At 39.8% G+C, this 21,251-nt stretch overlaps 2 protein-coding genes across 2 annotated transcripts; one reads left to right on the top strand and one right to left on the bottom strand.

The window, feature by feature from the left end:
- Positions 1–783: 783 nt before the first annotated feature.
- On the bottom strand, positions 784–8,083 carry grk1b (G protein-coupled receptor kinase 1 b). The gene is made up of 8 exons (XM_031320390.2): positions 7,815–8,083; positions 5,028–5,737; positions 3,867–3,994; positions 2,925–3,082; positions 2,414–2,497; positions 2,118–2,242; positions 1,792–1,993; positions 784–1,650 (listed from the first exon to the last, which is right to left on the bottom strand). Exons 2-8 carry the CDS (start codon positions 5,721–5,723, stop codon positions 1,367–1,369), a joined length of 1,677 nt encoding a protein of 558 aa, XP_031176250.1. The 5' UTR covers positions 5,724–5,737; positions 7,815–8,083; the 3' UTR covers positions 784–1,366.
- A 4,332-nt stretch (positions 8,084–12,415) lies between these two features.
- Positions 12,416–16,730, top strand: slc25a35 (solute carrier family 25 member 35). The gene is made up of 5 exons (XM_031320394.2): positions 12,416–12,964; positions 13,086–13,151; positions 13,322–13,474; positions 14,841–14,975; positions 15,612–16,730. The coding sequence occupies exons 1-5, from the start codon at positions 12,593–12,595 to the stop codon at positions 15,807–15,809; spliced, it is 924 nt and encodes a 307-aa protein (XP_031176254.1). The 5' UTR covers positions 12,416–12,592; the 3' UTR covers positions 15,810–16,730.
- The last annotated feature ends 4,521 nt before the right edge of the window (positions 16,731–21,251 follow it).

Genomic DNA, 21,251 nt, shown 5'->3' with positions numbered 1-21,251 from the left:
ACAGGTTAACTATAGACAATCAGGCGATTATTCGTGATTAAATATTTTAATTGATTGACAGCCCTAATATAGACACACCTTATTTTCCCCTCTGGGGATCAATCAAGGATTATCTTAATTTATATTAATGAGACTTAATTGAAAGTTTTTTAACAGGGCTAGATGTAATGGACAGTCCACTACCACAGTCTTACACTAGATTAAATTGATCAAAGTAAACTTAAATAAATCTGAAAACCTGATACTCAATAGACCTTAAAAGTCCTGTGTGAAAGAGGAGACAATATGTGAAAGAAAAAGAAGTAGGCAGGTGTAATTAACACGTCAATGGTGTCACTGATCAGCTGTCCAAGTTTTCCACATGATGTACTTTGTGTTCTGGGAACTGCATCATGTTTCTGTTTAATTGTTCTTATCAGAGTGGTTTATTGGTTATTAATTGTTATAAACAGATCAGTCTAACTGAGATCAGTATCTGTGTTTCAAGCAGGAGCTGGGTACAGAAAGAAAACATCAAACACAAGACAAACAAGCACCATTCAAATACACATTAATGGACACAATATTGACAGTACAAAATCAAAGAAGTCAATTAGAAGTAACATTTTGAAGGTCTAGTAATAATAATATTCAAATATAGTTATTTTAATGTCAACATTCTTTGTCAGTCAAATTTGCTATTTTCCTTTTTCTTCTATCTTCTATTTTCTTGTCTTTTCTTCATTTGTCGACAGCCGTCTGATGTGTACAATAAAGCCATAGAAAAGAGACTCAACTCATGTATTTGTGCTTTACAAGATTTTATTGATTTCTTTTGAGTCTTCTGTCTGCCAAAATAATGATGTAAATATACATTTGTTATATCTATAATAAATAAATAATAATTACATGACGTTACAATGTCAAAACAATGGCTTTCTTTGGTCCAAATAATTTATGTTATATAAACATTACATGTAGGTTCTATACAAAATAACTTCATTAATTTGTCTGTAATTAAGGTGGGCTACTAAACAAAAGAATTGACATATGGGGTAAGATTACAGAAATCATTATTAGTGTAACCATATTTACATTTTGTATTACATAATATTATGTGATGTTTGACCATGCTGTTCGTTTTACATTAGCACTATAAATATTACAATATAGGTACATAATAATAATAACAATATTAATAATACTACTACTAATAATAATACCTTAATATGGAAATACACAAATAATATTAATTAATTACAACAATAACATAATATTATACAAATTACAGATAATACCGATTAGGATTAGGTGGCACCAAATGAGCACAAACTTAATCTAAATGTCTTTAATGTCAATAAATACCCCATATTCCATTTGTTGCAGCTCAAAGGAGCACACATCCTCCACCTTTGCTTTCCACGTAGTTTGGGTCGAGGTCATTGGGCAGCTTTCCGTTCTCTCCCCAGATATTCAGCTCTCCAAACACACCCGTCTCAATCATCTCTTCCTGCCATGGGATCGGGATGTTGCCAGAAGCAAAGTCATTGTAGAACTCAGTGTCCTTGTTATCCAGGACCACACCTTTGATTGTGCTGAAGGCGCCCACATCACTAATATCTTTGGCATAGACCGTCGTAGCACTAGGGACAAATGGTGGAGGTAGCAAACCTTTGGATGGAACACAGAGGACATAAAGAAATTAAAGTACGGCATATGGCAATTACCTATTCTTTTTGTATTTTACCTTTTTTTTGTGCCATCCATATCTTGAGTTTCCCCCTGTAACCTGATTTTGTAGACGCCACCCACCTGATTGCAGACGGCCCCAGTTAATGTCTTTGAAGAAGGGCTGGTTCTTGAGCTCCTCACACTCGTTATTTTTGAACCCGAGGCGTTTCGCAGGGTCCTTGTGCATCAGGCCTTCACAGATATCTTTGGACTCTTTGCTGAAGGCTGGTGTATATGAAACTGTATCGTTCAAGATTCTGCGAGTTACCTCGGTATTCTCAACCTGAAGAAAGAGAACATGGATGTATGACTTTGCAACAGAGAATTGGCGCCAAGAGCAAACAGGTGAATTCAGGATATTCTTCGCTCATAAAAAGTCACCTAATGTGTCTATTCATGTTTAGTACCTTTTCTCCTCGTACTCGAAAGGGCCCTTTGGCGGCAATCATCTCATACAGGGTGACCCCCAGTGTGAAATAGTCCACCGTGTAGTCATACTCCTTCTTCTCGAGCAGCTCTGGAGCCATGAAACCTATATTCATAGACAACACAATTTCACACACAATAAACTGATTAGAGAAACATGGTCTATGGTGATAAATATTTTGTTTCATGGTAACATTGGCCCTGGAGGTTAGCATTTCCTTTCCACCAGGCCAGTTTTGTTTGACTTGATCTTAAAATATTTGATTTGGTCACTTACCTGGAGTTCCTGCATATCCAGTAGTTTTGTCTTTTCCTGGCGGAAGTTCAACAGCCAGACCCATATCTGACAGGCGGACGTGTCCTGAGTGAAAAGGCTTTGATTACCACAGTGACATATGGCTATTGAATAAACAACCAACTATTAATGCTTAAAAAGGCTGTCTGACTGAAATGAGTGAGTTAATGTTCAGATATTTAACAGTCTGAGCATGTTAGTGACAAAGCATAGGTTACTATGATGATTTTCTCCAGTTAAAAGTGAGCTAATGCCATGGCTCAAGCCAGTTAGCTTCTTAACCCACTGATATTGCTGTGTAATACTGGCCCTCGAGTGACTGAATAAATCAGTGTTTTCAACTGCTGTACTGTAAAAAAAATAAAAATAAAATAAAACATTCACATGGTTGAAGAGCAAATATGGATAGGATAGGACAGAGACAGTGTCTTTGGGACTGTGGTATCAGTACATACATGCAGAGACATGAAATGCTGCAGAGGAAATGGCTCACCTGCATCATCTAGCAGTACGTTCTCTGGTTTCAGGTCTCTGTAGATTATCCTGTTTTGGTGAAGGTGCTCTACCCCACAGATGATCTGAGCTGTGTAGAAACATGCTCTCTTCTCATCAAAACCAGGATTCTTTTCATCCACATTATACATATGAAACCTGTAAGAGAGGCTGGGATGTTAGTGGGATAGTGCAATGATAGTGCTTTCTGAAACCTCTGTGAAATTAAGACATTTAGAATAGAGAAGAGAAGCTACACAAGACTTCTTTAGTGATTCTCTGACATAAAGCATGATGCACCTGAGAGACTAGTCTCTATGTCAACTGTGAGGCTAATTTACTTTAGGCTGATTAGTAGAGATGAGAGGAGTAAAACACTGTTCCCATGTTGTTAACTAGAGAAACCAGTATGTAGCATGTGTTTTTAGAGGCATAGTCCTTAGAGATCAGTCTATGTAATGTATATTAGAGCGGGAGAGAGAGAGAGAGAGAGAGAGAGAGAGTGTGTGTATGTGTGTGTGTGTGTGTGTGTGTGTGTGTGTGTGTGTGTGTGTGTGTGTGTGTTCTTGTTTAACTATATTCGTGGGGTCCAAAAACCGGGAATACAGTATACATGTGGGGTCCGGACAGCTTTGTGGGGCCAAAATGCTGGACCCCACAACTTTAAAGGGCTGTTTAAGGGTTAAGACTTGGTTTTAGGATTACGGTTAGAATTAGGTTATGGTTAGGGTTAGGGTAAGGGTTAAGGTTAGGCATTTAGTTGTGATGGTTAAGGTTAGGGTAAGGGGCTAGGGAATGCATTATGTCAATGATGGGTCCCCACAAAGATAGTGCCATGCACTAGAGTGTGTGTGTGTGTGTGTGTGTGTGTGTGTGTGTGTGTGTGTGTGTGTGTGTGTGTGTGTGTGTGTGTAAAGCTGTATTTGGTGTTTATATAGAGCACCTGAGGTCTCCACCATTCATGATGGTCATGATTAGGCAGAGGTCAGTCTTGGTCTGGAAGGCGTAAGCCAGCGACACAATGAAGCGGCTGTGAACCTTTGCAAGAATGCGCTTCTCCACAATTGCTCCCTGACCACAAATCAAACATCAGAACATGATTAATCCAACAAAAGCAAGAATGTACAATGTCAATAATGATTAGACATTGTCTGATGTCCTCACATGTCATTTAATTTCATTGTATTTTAAATGCTGGCTTATTCAAGGGTTGGCCAACCATGTACCATGATGAGCCCGCAGGTTTTCATTTCAAGCAGGTCATTTCAGCAGATGTCTTCTTCCCCTCTACTTCAAGCAGTGCTAATCAGGTGAAGTCTTTAGTTAATTATTAGTTATGCCTTTGCTTTTCTTTCTATAACAAGTCAAAAAGTCTGTTTTCAAAAAAATGTCAATTTTATATTTGAGCCTACTAACACACCTAAATGGAACAGAGACATTAATGCTAGTTACATCTGTGCTATGAGAAATAGGTCTACTCTTATCAGTACGTTAAGTGCAGATGCAACCTGAGCAGATGTCTAATCAGCCATAACTGAAAACACCTGATTGGGTGGACTTCAACATACTGTAACATGTGTAATTGAGTGGACTAACTTGAAGAACTTTTGGTCCGGTTATGATAGGTGAATATAGTGTACATACATACTAATGATATTCTGCATATGCCCCCATACATGGATCATGTGACTGCTGTAGTTTACTGCCATTGATGGTTGTGTTTTTATTCCTTGTGGTAAGGCCCAACTAGCGTAGCCAGTTTTTTTCTTTTACTCGACAATGATGCCTTGTCACAGTGCTGCTCAAATGGCAGGCAACAAAATGAAAAGTCCATGATCTCCTTATGCTATTAGAAGCAGGGGGCTTTAGTATAGAGTACTATCTCTGAGCTGCTTTGTGAGGTATTTAAGAGAGTCACAAGCTCCTTTGCATTGAGCCATTAAGGTAAAAGCTAGCTCACTCGCTGGGTCATATTCTCGCACAACCTGTTCTTTCTAGTTCATCACAAGGTTACCAGTAGAATTATCTCACTTTGGGTTGTTACTCTTGATTGACACTATGAATGGCTATACGTGGAACATTAGATGCCACATCAGTGCTTTACCTCGTAGCCTTTGCGTTTCTTCAGCCTCTTTTTTTCCAGCTTCTTGTTGGCGTACATTTTGCCTGTTGCTTTAGCCTGACAAGCAAACACTTCACCAAAACCTCCTTTACCCAAGACCCTGAAGTCATTGAACCACTCCTCATCAACAGGCTGGCTCTCCAGCCATTTGAACTGAACATAACGCAGGAAATACATGCTGTTCTTAAAGCCATCTGTGGCCTTCTCCAGGTGTTTGAGCAGCTGCTTCTCGCTCTCTTTAAACAGGTCGCCACGGACATGCTTGAAGTCTTCAACAACTCGAGTGACGGCCTTCTCCTCCAGGAAGCTGCAAAAATTCTTTGAAGCGGACTTATAATATTTATTGACAATTTTTTGAGCCTTCTGCTCTCTCTCCTTTTCTTGACATATGGTGTAGTCTTCGATGTCTTTCCACAGCTCTCCAGCATTTTTATAGGTTGCATCACTCTCCAGAAACTGTTGGAACAGGCGCTTGCCAATGGGCTGTTGGATACACATGCTGTCAAAGGTTGTGTCTACAGATGTTTTCATATGTTCACAATTTCTGATGTGTGGGAGCTTCAGCCTGGCCCGCATCTTCTTGTCACGCATGGCTGCTGCTGATGCTCCATCCACACTACCACGGGCTGAAACATAGGCAGAGTTTGCCACCACCGTCTCCAAACCACCGAGGTCCATGGCTGCACGTTTGTCTGACACACACACACAAAACCAGTAAGGAAGTTAATGCTGCTGAAAATTTATATTTAAGGAGCCTTTTCAATCATTATGACCTCACGGACTCTGGTGACAGCAGATTCTTGACTTTTTTAAGACAAAAAAATAATAATTCAGGGATGCATTTTGATTAAATCTGCTATCATATTCTATTCTTGATGTTGCTACTCTGCTTTTACTCTCTTTCTTTTACAGTTAAAAACTTTTTTGTCCTGTTTCCATTTTTTTTAGTAGAAGGTATAACTTCTATTGCACCAGCCTATTCAATTATTATGTAATCATTAAAACACATTTTTATACAAAATGCTATATGATGAGAGAGGCTGTTTTTTTTCTTGTAATAGTTAAATATAACATTATACTGACATTTTTTATCATGCATGTCATCAGTCATCAATATTGAGTGCATTCCATGGCACTTTTTTCACTAATTTCCCCATCGTCTGCTTATACACAGACCTTGTCAGTGCACTGCATTAGGATAGCAGAATGACTTTTTCCAGGTAAAGTATTGGCGGTGGGGAAGGAATAATGTTGTGATATGCTGCACCCTGCTGTTCTAAACACAAAGGTTACAGAAGAGGGCTTTTTATTTCAGATTCTACAGACAGGGCAGGATTAAGCTTGCGTACACTTGCGTGTGAACACAATTAAGCAAGGCAAGGGATTTGGGGAGCTGTGAGGAAGGAGAGCATCAGCTCAGGCTTTTCACTTCCTCAGCCTGGTTCCGCTTTGTTTTTTCCATTCTGCAGATTAGGCTACCTTCCAGATTTTGTCATTTGAACTAGAAAGTGCATTTCCCAAACTGAAATATATTGTTAACAGAAGTTTTCCTCAGCCTGCTTTTGTCGGATTCTTGTTTATTTAAATTGCAGTTTGAGAAATTTTCTGCATCTGTTGTATTAGATTTATTTATGTATTATTGAACATTTGTGGGATCAAACATTATTTTGTATCTGCTGATATCATACTGCATGCCGGGCCCTTCATGTGTTGTGCAACATGTAGTTAAATACATCTACCTGCAAAACAAATGGGACAGAAATTGTAAAGTGGATCAATGGATCGTGCAATGTGTGAAGTCTTTCTGGGTGTATAATCTGCTCCGTCTTGACCTGGTACATGTAGTACAAAAAAGGTACTGCTGGCTTCAGGTGCTTTCCTGACCTTTTATAATCCAATTAACCCCAATTGTTGATACCAGAGATTAACAATATAGGTGATTGACCTCCTCGTTAATTAACCTACATTTTTAGACTTGTTTCTAAATTTATTTAAACAGGCGGAACACTTAAACAAAAGTGAGGATCTTATCACAGATGAAATGTTATTGTTGGTCAATGTAAAAGTATGTTAGCAAAACTTAATAGAAGTAGTCATTGTGCAGTAAAATGTTTCCTTTCTGTGCTTTCCTGTTATATATAATATGATGATGCTGGATTAATTTTACTGATGCATTAATGTAAATGTAGCATTTTACTGTGGTAGATGTCTAAGGTTGTGCTAATTGTAGCTCCTTTATATACTGTAGGGTAGTTTAATCTACAGCAATGCATCATATTCTATAGGATCATCAAATGTTTGTAGCGTTGCTGTCCTGTGAGAACCACGCCACCATCTCCATAAGTCATAATAACTTTTCATGAGCTCAGAAAAACAGCCTGTATAAAAAAAGTTGTTCCAAGAGTTTATTACCTTAAGAAGGAGAATACTTTCTTACTTAAATACTTACTTAAATTCATTTTCAAAATCACCAAATCTGGAGATACATGGTTTTCACTGGACAGTAAAGGGTGTGAAAGTTTATCATCTGAAAATGAACTAGTAACTAAAGCTGTCAGACAAATGTAGTGCAGTAAAAACTACAATATTTGCCTCTGAGATGAAGATTCAGCTGAAATCAGGGTTTAGTTTTTAAGTTTAATTATGAAATATTATTGATCATGAAAAATGGCAAAACCAATTAATAATGCCATATAATTTTTTTTTTTTTTTTTTAAAAAGACCATTTTTTACATCATAGTTACACAAAAGTGATATAACAGCACTCACCGTACTTTCTTGCTGTAGCAGGGAGTCAAATGAGGACTTAAATTAAATCCAACTGGGTAGCATTGAACATATATGTTCCTCTCTTCTTTGCTCCTTGTTCTTCAATCAACCAGAACAAATAGAAATCATCTCTGTACTTTCTAGGTCTTGAACACACTTTCTTTCTTTCAAGTCTCTGACTCTCCCCTCCTCGACCTCAGTCCTAGTGTGGTGTGAAAAGGTTTGGGCATCTGCACCTGAAATCCTACTTGGCTCTTCATCATCTGGTCAGGATTACACTCTGACATTATTGGAGGGAGCAACTCGGCAGAAGCTATTAGTGTAACTGAGCAGCAGGAGTGATTATTGACAAGGTGCTAACTTAGTGGGCATCTTTCAACTGTTCAACACAGAATGTATGCTTGGTTTCAAGGATTCCATATAAAAAGGGCAAAAAATATGAACCTTGACCGTGGAATGATGCTATTCTTGACTGATAATTGTCCTATATTGTGAAAGCTGAGATGCAGAGTAAATTAAAATCACCAGAATTTTTGACTTAATTTTGCCACACAATCTGTTGAGTGACAATCCAGCTCAGACGCAGGCTGCAGATTGAAAGTGGATTGTCTCCTGTAGGTATCTAAGAGCAAGTCTTTACATAACCTTTGAAATTGTCTGTATAAACGACACTTTATGAGAACATACTGTTTCCCTTAATTGTAGATACTGCATGTGAATCCAGATTTTCACAAAAGTATTCATACATGCTCAAGCAGGTGAGGAAGAAATGGCATGGATATGTTTCAGGTTAGGAGGATTAGGGTGGTGGAGGAAACAGAGAAGAGGGATTTAGATCATAGAGCTGAAGACAGTCACACATCAGAGGAACTACATCAGATCACCTGTTTAGGATCAAATAATTGGTCATTTATGATAAACACAAAGCTGCTTGCATCAATGTAGCTGCTGAAAATAGGCCAATTAATTTGAGTTTTGCACATTGGAAACTTGGTTGTGAGAACTGAGGCAAAGCAATCATAAAACACTGTAAAAATGTGTTGATGTGTGCAGGTTTTAAAAAATAATGGACTGTTGTGACTGAGGAATCTGTAGAGAGGTTAGGTATTTCTTACAGGTATTACAATTTTATTTAAAATCACACTTAGGCACACATCAGGCATTTTCATTAATATAAAAGCCCCTCAAGATTAGACTCAGGTGTAGATAAATAAATGTGTTCAGCCTTCAGGTTTTGGCATTTTTATTATTATATATTTTATTATTAAATGTATTCTACAATTGACATTTAGACGCTGCTAAGAAATGTTACAGTTCATAATCAGACTGACATCCACAATCTGTGGCTGACTTAACGGTAAAGTTTTACACTTTGTGCAGTTGCTAGTGCCACAATCAGAATGTCAGGAAAGCTGGGATCTTTGGCCAGGTGGGATGATATTTTATACAAAGGAAGGCACTTTTTTTGGAACGAAAAACACGTTGAACAGTACAAAACAAATAGGTGTCTCAATAGCAGAAACATTTGACCCAAAACATAAAATGTAGTTCTATTTAGGCTTGTTTAAACCCACTTCCTGTCCGGTGCATCAAGCTGGGGCTCTTCAAAAGACTCTGAGCCCAAATCCTATTTAAAAGGGAGTAAAGGTGAAACAGATTTTACAATCACATTCTAATCCAGCTCAGTGACGAAAAACAAACTCACCCATCCACCCGGAGCACAGAAATAGTGTATCTACATCTTTACACAACTGGAAAGACATCAATATCAAATCTCATCTGGGTTTAATTAATCCAGTGTAAAGTAAAAATCCCATTACATTTGCACACACATTGAAGTTGTCAAAATGTCCGCAATCCTCATGCAGCTGAACTATAAGTGCTCTTTAGCTGATTAAACGGAGATGTGGTTAAAAACAGAAATAGAAGTCACAGTTCTCCCTCAGACAATAATCTCTAATTGTGAGTGATGGTGTTGCCCTGGTGACACAGTATTCACCTGAACTTACTTCACTTCACACAGGTCTCATGACTTTTTTATTATTTTGTTTTTGTTAAAAGTCCCCACGTAGAGGCCACATTACCACACCAGAGGCTGGGATGTTACACAAAACACTCCTGCATGGAAAAGACCTGCTCCCTTCAGGTGCAATCAATCACATTAATTAAAGGCTATACTGACTTCCTCCCTTTGTTCATTCCTTTTGACCTGAGCCATGTTGTGTGTGGCCATCAGTTACAGGGGTTCCCTTTAAATGGTCCTTCGAGCTGGAAAACATTTGAGACTTCGATGATGTGAGCATGGATAACATCAATGTAGTACAACCTGGTGTGCCCACGGCTGATGGTGACTCTCACCAAACGTCTGGAGCTACGCAGACTGACCAAGGAGCCCAGGCCGAGACTAATGCCTTCAGGAAGCAGCATGGGCCAGCGAGAGGGGCGTCCTCCGGTTCATCTCAAGGATTATCACCTCATCACCGAGCGTTTCACATGGACAACACGCTTCTTGCCGAGCTGGAAATGAACAGAACCCAAAAGGTGGCTCGGACCATTCATACTCCACTAGCTCTGGACGCCATAGCCACACCTCCTCTGGATCAAGGAGAAGCAGAGCTTCATCAGAAGCCATTATTAGAGAAGCTATAACCCACACCAGTATGCGGCGTTACAGTTAGATACTGAGAAAGATGGAGACAACAAGGGGAGAAAAAAGCTAAGCATTCCTAAGGAGGTTAAATGATCAAGCATGTGAAGCCACAAGAGCTGATCAGCCGAACTTGGCTGGTCAGATCTCTGGAGCCAGGAGGCTCAGAAGGGCAGAGAGAGAACTGGAGGAAGCCACACTAATTACCAGCCTTTTTCAGACTAAAATCTTGCCAGTTTCTGTGCTCCAGAGCGGCCCTGCTGGTCTGCCCGAGCTCCAGAGCGGCTCCACTGGTCTGTTGGACCTCCTGTCTGTCTTCCAGCGCTACTTAACTGCTCCCATTTGCCCTGCCCCCAGGCAGGCTACCAGGGGTTTCTGGTTCCACCTCTGCCTTGACATGGGGTCTTCTGCCAAAGGTCTCCTGCTCAACCCCCAATTCAGCCTCTCCACCTCAGCTTGGAACTGAGATAGTCCAAATCTACTCTTGATGGGGCGGCGAGAAACCTCGCTAACCTAGGCTGTCTCTCCAGTTTCCCACATTATGGCCTTATCACAATGGGAGGATACCAAGACTTTGGACTGAAAAAACAATGTTTCCCTTCAGTTTTCTTCATTCCAAAATGCTGCCTATTATTTAATAAACAGTTAAACGGTGTTGAAAAACTCTCAGGGTGATCACATGTGGTTGTGACTGGTAACAGCAGCAGCATGAAGTGTGAAGATGAAAACCAGTTTCTCGCATGTACTGGCCCCAACGTATACGGTACAAACCTTGTTTGTTTTTGTTTAGATCACCATTAAAATATCACATGGGGGCAACTGGACAAGTGGCTATGTGGCCACCCATTAATTTTTACTTTACTTTATTTTCGATTGCAGAATCAAAAAGGCACGTCATATTCAAGAGAATATAGATTATTTTTTTTTAAACATTTGTGTAAAAAAAAAAAAAAAAAAAAAAAGGTTGCCAAAATAATGAAATTAGTCCCAAACTCCACTTTCTTGTACTCCAGTTGAATACCAAACTTTATATTTTCATGTTAGAATTGGTGTTCTTTGATCATTAGGCTATAAGTTATCCAATGTTAAAAAGCATCCCAAAAGCTCTTAATCTACAAGCGAAAAAAAAAGATGCTCCATGGTTTTAATGTCTGAGTTACAGAAAGTAGGAAAACACCTAACTAGTTTATCCAGTCATTAGGATAACTACAGGGCTTTTCATTGGCTGAGAAGACGAGTGTCATACCGATCCCTGTGGAAATTTGCGTCATACGTACGCTCTGATGAGACGTTTACGGGACGGATAGAGTGTACGTCCAATACTAGCTGGACCATATTGTTATTTTTAGTTATCCCATGTAGGCCTATATGATTTTTTTGTCATGTACATTTTTGGTGTTTATGTTTCTTTAAAAGTATGATTTCCCTTTTTATCAGTGTTTTTTTTTTTAGCTTAATTCAAACAGCATGTCACACTGAAGAAACATGCAGTTGTTGTTTTCTGGGAGATTTAACAATTTCTGAGAAATTCTTCAGCCGTTCTAAGTTCTAATGAGAAAACGAATAAAGCACAGTGGAAGGGAAGATGGCATTACACAAAAGCAACAAATAACAGTTTTTAGTCGATGTAATTAATCTTTTCTTGTCCAAAACTAAGTGGAAAACTGAGTTAGAGTAAAATGCGGTATTTGCTGCAAACTCTAATTCAAATTTTAAAGAAATGTATTTCGGTCCGTAAATCATTAGACAATTTATTTAGATAAATGCATACAATAAAAGAAATGAAGGTTTGGGCTACTTATGAATATTTCTGCCTTGGGTTTATTGAATAGTAGGCTACACTCGGCGATTAGCAACAATTAAGTAACGTTTACCGTTACCAATTCGTTTCCGAAATACGAATTTACGAGAAGCTCCTGAAGTGACAATGTCTGCGCGCTGATGCACCTCGCTGTGGCGTATGTAACAGTACAGGGATTTTTGTAATACACCCATGGGTGTGTGTCGGTTGTTACATATATATGCAGTGGGAGGGGGAAGAAACGACGCTGAGGACAACTCCTCTGATATGAAGGGCATGTCGGACTAGCAGGCCTGCACTCCATATCAGTCCCCCCACCGTACAGTCGTGATGGATTTCGTGCTGAGCGGAGTTGCGGCGTGCGGAGCATGCCTGTTCACCAACCCGCTGGAGGTCGTCAAAACGCGAATGCAGCTTCAGGGAGAGCTCAAGAGCCGGGGCTCATACCAAGTTTACTATCGCAACGTGTTCCACGCTTTTTACACTATCGGTAAAGTGGACGGACTGGCCGGCTTACAGAAGGGACTGGCACCAGGGCTCGTTTATCAGTTTTTTATGAATGGAGTCAGGCTCGGCTCGTACGCTATCATTGAGAACTCTGGTTACATCCACACCAATGGAAGGGTCAGCGCGGCCAAAACCACGTTAGCAGGGGCTCTGGCTGGAGTGGTGGGAGCCGTGGTGGGAAGTCCTGTATACTTGGTCAGTAGCTAGCTTCATTTACTTTGTACTGTTCCTTTTTAAGGTTTATCATGTGTGGCGTTTCAAGCTGAGCTGTCACTTGCAATTGAGGAGAAAAGTAAACCATTTTTTCCATTGACAGGTAAAGACTCATCTGCAGAGTCAGTCTAGCTCCTCTATTGCAGTTGGACATCAATATAAACACAAGGTAACCAAACATATTGTATTGTATTATATATATATATATATATATATATATATATATATATATTTGTGTGTGTATATACACACACACACACACACACACACACACACACACACACACATATAGTGTCAAGCATCAACATTTTCCTCACATGTTCTTTCTCTTTCTGCCAGGGGATGATCCACGCTCTGGCAGCCATCTACAAACAGCATGGCATTCTGGGATTGTGGAGGGGCTCCAGTGCTGCTGTACCGAGGGTCAGCGTGGGGTCATCTGCACAACTCTCCACCTTCTCCTCCTCCAAAGAGCTTGTGATTGACCTACAGGTTAGACTACTTTACTACTCCCTAACGGGGCTTGCTGAGATTTAATCTCAACATGAAAGTCTAAATTCAGTGGTGATACTTTCGTATAACCGCACTGTTCTCTTAATAAACATTTCTGTTTTCTGGGTCTGGCATGACTCACATACAGCAGCTATGATTAGTTGAGAGGCAGCAAATTAATTAGCAAACATTGTGATAAAAAAGCCCTAATTAGCTGGTTCCAGCTTCTAAAATGTTAAAAGTTGCTGCTTTTCTTTGGCTTATATGATAGTAAGCTGAATATATTTGAGTTTAGGATAAAACAAGCAGCTTCAAGATGTCGCATCGGACTCTTTGAACCCGTGATGGGCATTTTAGGTATTTACTGATATTATCTAGAGTCTAGATTTGTCTAGATCTAGAAAATACTCAGCAGATTTATTGATCATGAAAATAATCATTATTCGCAGGCTTAAGAAGAGATACTTTTTAAGTCTGTAGTCGTGTACAGTTTACAAAAGCAGTCATTGTGGCACTGACAAAGCGTGAGGCATTGCACTCTTCTGGAATAGAAATTTGACACCTTTCATTGGTCCCCCTGGCTGAAAACATGGAGCTTACACAACTAGTGCTCCAGTTTAATATGGAACTTACACAACTAGTGCACCGGTTTACCAGATGCAAGGTGCTTCTGACTCAGCTCTAGTTACAACAGGTTTTTCATACTAAAAGCCAGAACTATAACAATGGCCAGTTGATAACAGTTGATGAGTCTGAAACAATGTTAAGAAAATAATCCTGACTTCCTGGTTTAGTTTTCTTGCACTACTTCCTTCATTACCCAGACTTCCTCTTTCTAGTGTTTGGCTTTGGCTGCTGCTGTGTTGTTTGTTTATTGTTTTATTTACTGTTAGTGTGACCATCCATATCAAGCGTGACACAAATGTCCTCTTCTGTGCATAATAAAGTAGTCTTTTATATACTTGTTGTAAAACATCAGGTTCACATAAAAACACCTTTGACTGTAGCTACTGAAGAGTGTGTGTAACATAGGCAGTACTAATAGAACCATTCTTCTGTTTCACTGCATGTAGAAGATAATGGCCAGTTAAAATTAGAAGTAGCTGCACATAGGTGGTACCCTGATGAAGATGATGATGATGATAATGATGATGTACTGGTGTAGTATCACTGTACTGGGGCCCTTTCATACTAAAAGCCAGAAGTATAACAATGGTCAATTAAGTTGTATCTACCGGAGAGTATGTGTTTGTGTAACATAGGCACTAATAATAGTAATAATTTCTCACCTCTCTCATCCTGCGACCGGAGCCTCACATATCCTTATGGTCTGGTAACTTAACCACATTATTTTCTTCTTCCCAAGGTGTTCCCAAAGGACAGCTGGTTGGTCGCCCTAACTGCTGGCATGATCAGCAGTTTGGTGGTGGTGATGGCTATGACACCTTTTGATGTAGTGAGCACACGGCTCTACAACCAGCCTGTGGATCATTTGGGAAAGGTGAGGAGAGACTGATATGTTAGTTACACTCCTTTAGGTTTTCATCATATTATATGTACTATATGTACAGTACATATTATATGTATGTAGTATACTGTACTTATATGTACATATTTTATGTATATGTATGTCTCACAGGAATTGATACATGTGCGTAATGAACTTGATGCAGAAAGCTAGTGCATGTGCGCATTTCACACAAGACAACATTCAATCATGAGTTCAATATTGGAAGAGAAATTGGGACGTGTAGAATTTCGGAAGAAGTGAGCTTACCAGGCCTCTTTAGCATGGCCCTCATTTCTGCTAGAGGCTAGAGGCAAATATCTCAATAGTTTTTACAAAATAACTATCGATATTACGACGATATTGTAGGGTTGACTATTGTTGCTTTCACAAACTATTTACACAAGGGGCACCGTGGTAGCTCACCTGGTTGAACGTGCACCCCATGTACAGTACCAGGGCTCAATCCTTATAGGCAGTGGCCCGAAGATTGGATTTCAACCCGCGGCCCTTTTCTGCATGTCGTCACCACTCTAATTCCCCCCTTTTCTGTCTCAAACACTCATGACATCCAGCTGGGACATTCAGCTGATCAGATCCAGGCTGACTTTCATTCTCTCATCTTTTTAGGGGCAGCTTTATAAAGGATTCACTGACTGCTTTTCTAAGATGCTGAGGAAGGAGGGCTTTATGGGACTCTACAAAGGCTTGGGAGCCTCTTATTTCCGGATCGGTCCACACACCATTCTGTCTTTGTTTTTATGGGATGAACTGCGCAAACTGCACCAGCAGTTCAGGGACAAGGAAACTAGAAAACTGTGTAACTGATTAAGCTCTCAGTGCATAGGTTAAACGAGTCCTCATTTAATGAGGATACTATTATCAAGTAAAAGACAAACCAGGAGATGGTCTTGATGGGGTAAAAAGAGAGCAAAGGTAAAATGTTACACTCCAATAAGAAAACACATTAGTACAGTCAAAATGTCTCAGGAAGAAGGTGAAAATGTCCAAACTGCACATGTGGACAGATATGATGATAACCTACATAGGAGCTTAAAGGGTAACCCTTAGACATCATATACAGTATACTATATGTCAAACCTCATAGCTTGTTTCATAGCTCTTTAACTCCTTAGTTACTGTATGCCATTTTAAAAGACCTAAAATAATATGCACTGGATACAACTCTGTACCCTTCAAAGAAAGCATCAAATGTGGCCCACATTTGAGAAATTTAAATGGATTGTGCCAACAGCCAAAACAGTGGCACAAAAACTCTTAATATTGAAATGATTGGTGGAAATGTGCTTGCTGCTCCATGCTTTGCAGTAGCAGCTGTTCTACAAGTTAGCACAAGTTATAGTTTAAACCAGTGTTTTTTTTTTTTTAAGTTAAACATACTGTATTATGACATTATGAAACGAAGCACGCAGCTTGTCCAGTGAAACTACTAAAACAGACCTGAAAGCAAAGTTTTGAGGAATGTTTGCTGGTTACGCAATTTGGGTTTGGTGATATTCAACAAAGTGAGTCATTGCAGTTGGGTCATTCCTGTTATGCAGCAACATTTCTGTCCCTATTTATTACTTCCTCATATTTTCTTTAAAATGTGTCAAATATTTATAAAAATAATTTCATCTATATATTAAGGTATTGATTCCTTATCACATAAACAGAAAAATGCACTTTAAAATACTTTTTTTTCCCATGCTATGTCGCCAGTGCAAAGTAATAAAACTTTTACACAAACTATATTTTTTTTAAACTCCAAATATTTTTTTAATTATTTTATAGGCCATGTTATCCCTGAAGTCATTGTACACCCTGTTAATTAGTAGTTTCTTGCCTTCCAAAAAAAGACTACAATTCCATTGAGACCATTTTCAAGAAGTGACATAATTTCTTTGGATGGAACTCAAAGGAGTAAAGTAGGTTGAACATAAACTTTCACTCATGTCTTTTTCCATGTTTCATGATGTGAATCTGTTTGTCACACTATTAAAGTTCCAGCCTGTTAGTCTAAACAATGTAGAAAGATGGAACATATTTGATATATATATTATATTATTAAGTTCTGTTTATGAAGACAGCTAGCTAAATCTGGATCACTCACACATAGCTATGGCTAACTTAGCTCAAAATGTCCTACTCTGTTGGGTCAACAGGTCCTCCATACCACAACGATATACACTGTTACCCCGAATTAGTGGACTTTACTAGAAATTTGCGTGGTGAAACTTAACAGGTTAAGTTGTATTAACACAGAGCGGTAGTCAATGCAGCAGACAAATCAAGTTTACATTAGTAGTCATTACTAAAAATCATTAGTAAACATAATTTTTTTTTTTCTGGAGTCATGTCTAAAATAAGCATGTTAAGTTCAGGCTTTAGTGCGTAACTTTTTTTATATTAATTGACATCCATTACATTCAAGCCATTGCCAGATGAGTTGATACAAAGCTAATTAAGCTCAACAAAACTCGTCCGGCGACTTTCGCACGCATAAAATTGAGTGAAGATAATTAGCTCTTCTGAAGAGTCATGTTTTTTTAATCCTCTGTGTTCTGCATGGAGGAGGGGTGGGGGTGGTGCGCGATCACGGAAGGCTTGTATCATGTGGATGCGCCGACTGTTTTGTTGTCATCACTTAGAATTCCTCATGGGGGCGACAGAAACTACGCACTATAGCTTTAAATATGTAATGCTGACAGCGTTTAAAATGGTTACTGCAGTCCAAATTCAAAATACTGAAAAGACTCGTCTCCCCCGGCCCCTCCTCCCCAGCATCGAAATTTACGGGAGTTGCCAGGTTGAGAACGCTAAACCCAACGTCACACAATGTCAATGTCAGCTTGATGCTAGTCTCGCATTACCAGATCACTTCCCCGGCTGTGTCTAAATTTTTTTGCGAGTAACTAACTTGAGTACTAATAATAATAATAATAAATTGAATTTATATAGCGCTTTTCAAAGACTCAAAGTCGCTTTACAGGGGAGGTAGATTACAAAAACAGAACAAAACAAAACAAGATTCAGGCACAGATGAAAAGGGGCGGGGGGCTACGGATAGGCAGAGGTGAAGAGATGGGTCTTGAGGCGGGACTGGAAGATGGAGAGGGACTCAGAGGTGCGGATCTCTTGGGGGAGGGAGTTCCAGAGCCTGGGAGCTGCTCTGTAGAAGGCTCTGTCCCCAAAACTGCGGAGGTTGGACTTTTGGATACAGAGGAGACCAGCTGAGGTGGATCTGAGGGACCGTGAGGGTTGGTACGGGGAGAGGAGGTCAGTGAGGTATGAGGGGGCCAGATGGTGGAGGGCTTTGTAGGTGAGGACCAGGATTTTGTAGGTGATCTGGTGGAAGATAGGAAGCCAGTGGAGTTGTTTTAGGACTGGAGTGATGTGGTGCCAGGATTTGGAGCGGGTGATGAGTCGGGCGGCTGGGTTCTGGACCAGTTGGAGTCGGTTGATGTTGGTAGAGCTGATGCCGAGGAGAAGTGAGTTGCAGTAGTCCAGTCGGGAGGAGATGAAGGCGTGAATGAGTCTTTCATCAAGCGGGGGGTGTGAGAGAGGGTCTGATTTTGGCGATGTTGCGGAGGTGAAAGAAGGAGGTTTTAATGACATGACAGATGTGGGGCTCAAGGGAGAGGGTAGAATCAAAGATAACGCCAAGGTTGCGGGCCTGGGGAGATGGGGAGACAATGGTGCCGTCGATGGTGAGAGTGGGGTTATTGGTTTTGCTGAGTGTGGATTTGGAGCCTATGAGGAGGAATTCTGTTTTGTCGCTGTTGAGTTTGAGGAAGTTGTGTTGCATCCAGGTTTTAATAGCTGACAGACAGGAGTTGATGTGGGAGAGGGGAGGATTGTGGGGGGATTTGGTGCTGAGGTAGATGTGGGTGTCATCGGCATAGCAGTGGAAGTCCAGGTTGAAGTGGCGGAGTATCTGATCAAGAGGGAGGATGTAGATGATGAAGAGGAGGGGGCCGAGTACGGAACCTTGGGGAACGAGTGACTGTGGCTGTGGCAGAGGTGTGGTTATGGAGAAAGATGAAGTGGGATCTGTTGGATAGGTAGGAGTGCAGCCAGCTGAGTGCAGTACCTTCGATACCGAGGTCTTTGAGTCTGGTGAGCAGGATGTTATGGCTCACGGTATCGAAGGCTGCACTCAGGTCGAGGAGGATGAGGATGTTGAGGGAACCGGTGTCAGCAGAGGTGAGGAGGTCGTTGAGGACTTTGAGGAGACTTTTTTTTAGGGTGGGTAGAATGAATCTATCTCCGTTGATCCCGTTCGTTTGTTTGCTGCTTTCATGGCTGTACTACAGCTGTAACGCGCTGGGTTTGCGTTTTTACAGGTATATCTGGCAACCTGGCCGGGCTTTAAATTGGCCGTTGATACCAACACACAGCCCAAAACACAAACAGATTAGCATTGTTGTCAGAAAACATAGTATTTCAATTTAGCATGCTTCCTTAATATCTGATGACACATTGTGGTCATTTTTTTGGATTAAATACAGTACGTACATTACATATTGCACCTTTTAAACATGCAAAGAATCATTATAAAAAGCATTGGGGTACTTATCGCTACTGCAGATATAATTCTTTCTCATAAATATTGTTTTATCTTTATGACAATCTGATTTTAGGAACAATGTATTGAATCCATTTACTCCATTAAACTGAGATAAATACACACGCATCATTGAAGCTTTCCAATGAATTGTACTGTATAGAAAATTTCACTCACTAGACTGAGTGAAGAGAAGAGTTACTAGTTTCCAATCTGTATATGGTTCATCAAACACTTCCTCACTGCCCAGAAGCCATGAGTGCCCACCCGGGTCTCGGTCATGGTGCAACAATAAATGTAGATAAACATGAACACTAAATCAACCATACAAAACTAAAACCCAGATAACATAAATAACCACCCAAAACAGTAACAGAAAATTATTAAAACACACTTTAACTAGGACAGAAACCGTTCAGAACATGTTTTTTTCCCCATGAGTCTTTGCGTCGCTTCAGTGCATAACAGTTAAAATGACCCCGCCCCTCCCATACAGAAACTTTACTTGGTTATCTCTGCTTAATATGATCTGTGCACTGCATACTTAAGCTGATTATTACAAACAACTAATGTGATTTAGTAATGAATATGGTTTTTAACAAAACATGAAACAGTAAGTAGTGACCACTAAAATATTTAATTACAACTAAATCTGGGTTTACAGTGTGGTTCTTCACAGTTTAAAAATGTCAGTATCATTATAGTTCCTGCACAAGTGCGCAGTAGTCTTATGGTTCTGTGATGTGACTACAGTTTAGCCTTATTACCAATCACCAATTACCATGAAATGGACATTTTGAACTCTAAAGTTATTCAAAACTGCTCTCTAAGGAGTGAGCCAGATTTGGTGTTTTTCTTCATAAAGTGCACAATACTTGAAATGTGGCAAGGATTGAATGATACCTTACTAGTTATTAGTGATATCATTAGTGACTGAACAGCTTTCTACATGCACAGTGTGTAGTCATGACAGGTGATGAATTAAGTTTTGCTCTCCTGATATTGCCATTTTTATACTTTCCAAGCAACTGTGTACTGTAAACGATGTGTGTGATTTATGAGTATTCTAGTGGGCTCGGACATATTTAACAGCAGTATCGGCTGCATTGTATATTTCATACACTGACAGAACAATTATCATAATTAAGTGTATTAGACTATGAAAACGTACTTGTGTTTAAACTAATTTCTCAATCATGTGTAACCAGAAATGATTCCTGTTGAACAAACTTTTACAAACCATTGTTTATTTCACATCAAGCCAGCCACAATTTGTGGCATTTCAGACACCAATGAGTACTAAAAATACCTAACTAAACTGACTGACTCCTTAAAACAAAAAACAGTTTAGAAACCAGACTGTGTGAAAGATTACTGGCTAGAAGGACCCCTCAATTAAATGTCATGTAGGGATGAAAAACAACTACAAGGGCACTCGATGCAGACCTCGGCCAATGCATGCCCTATCTCACAATGTTAATGCAGTGTGAATTTTCCCAGTTAGGAACACAATTTTGTGATTATTCCGAAACCACATGAATGCAGCACAAATGCCCTATCTGGCAATATTAAAGAAAGTGAAAAATAATTTGTGTATCCGCCATGTGATTTCGAATTCGGTCCAAAACTTAATGGTTCTTCCTTGGCCTGTGCTACACCCTTCCACCAAGTTTCATGAAAATCCTGCTAGTAGTATTTCCATT

This window comes from Sander lucioperca, chromosome 13 (assembly GCF_008315115.2).
Source record: "Sander lucioperca isolate FBNREF2018 chromosome 13, SLUC_FBN_1.2, whole genome shotgun sequence".
NCBI classification, from domain to species: domain Eukaryota; kingdom Metazoa; phylum Chordata; class Actinopteri; order Perciformes; family Percidae; genus Sander; species Sander lucioperca.
This window is presented reverse-complemented; position numbering and strand designations above follow the sequence as displayed.

Coding starts and splice junctions, on each gene's coding strand:
- grk1b (XM_031320390.2), bottom strand. CDS start 5,723: ATGGACCTCGGTGGTTTGGAGACGGTGGTGGCAAACTCTGCCTATGTT. Junction 3,995..5,027: donor AGAAACGCAAAGGCTACGAG/GTAAAGCACTGA, acceptor ATTTGTGGTCAG/GGAGCAATTGTGGAGAAGCG. Junction 1,651..1,791: donor CTGGGGCCGTCTGCAATCAG/GTGGGTGGCGTC, acceptor TTCCATCCAAAG/GTTTGCTACCTCCACCATTT.
- slc25a35 (XM_031320394.2), top strand. CDS start 12,593: ATGGATTTCGTGCTGAGCGGAGTTGCGGCGTGCGGAGCATGCCTGTTC. Junction 12,965..13,085: donor TGGGAAGTCCTGTATACTTG/GTCAGTAGCTAG, acceptor TTCCATTGACAG/GTAAAGACTCATCTGCAGAG. Junction 13,152..13,321: donor GACATCAATATAAACACAAG/GTAACCAAACAT, acceptor TCTTTCTGCCAG/GGGATGATCCACGCTCTGGC.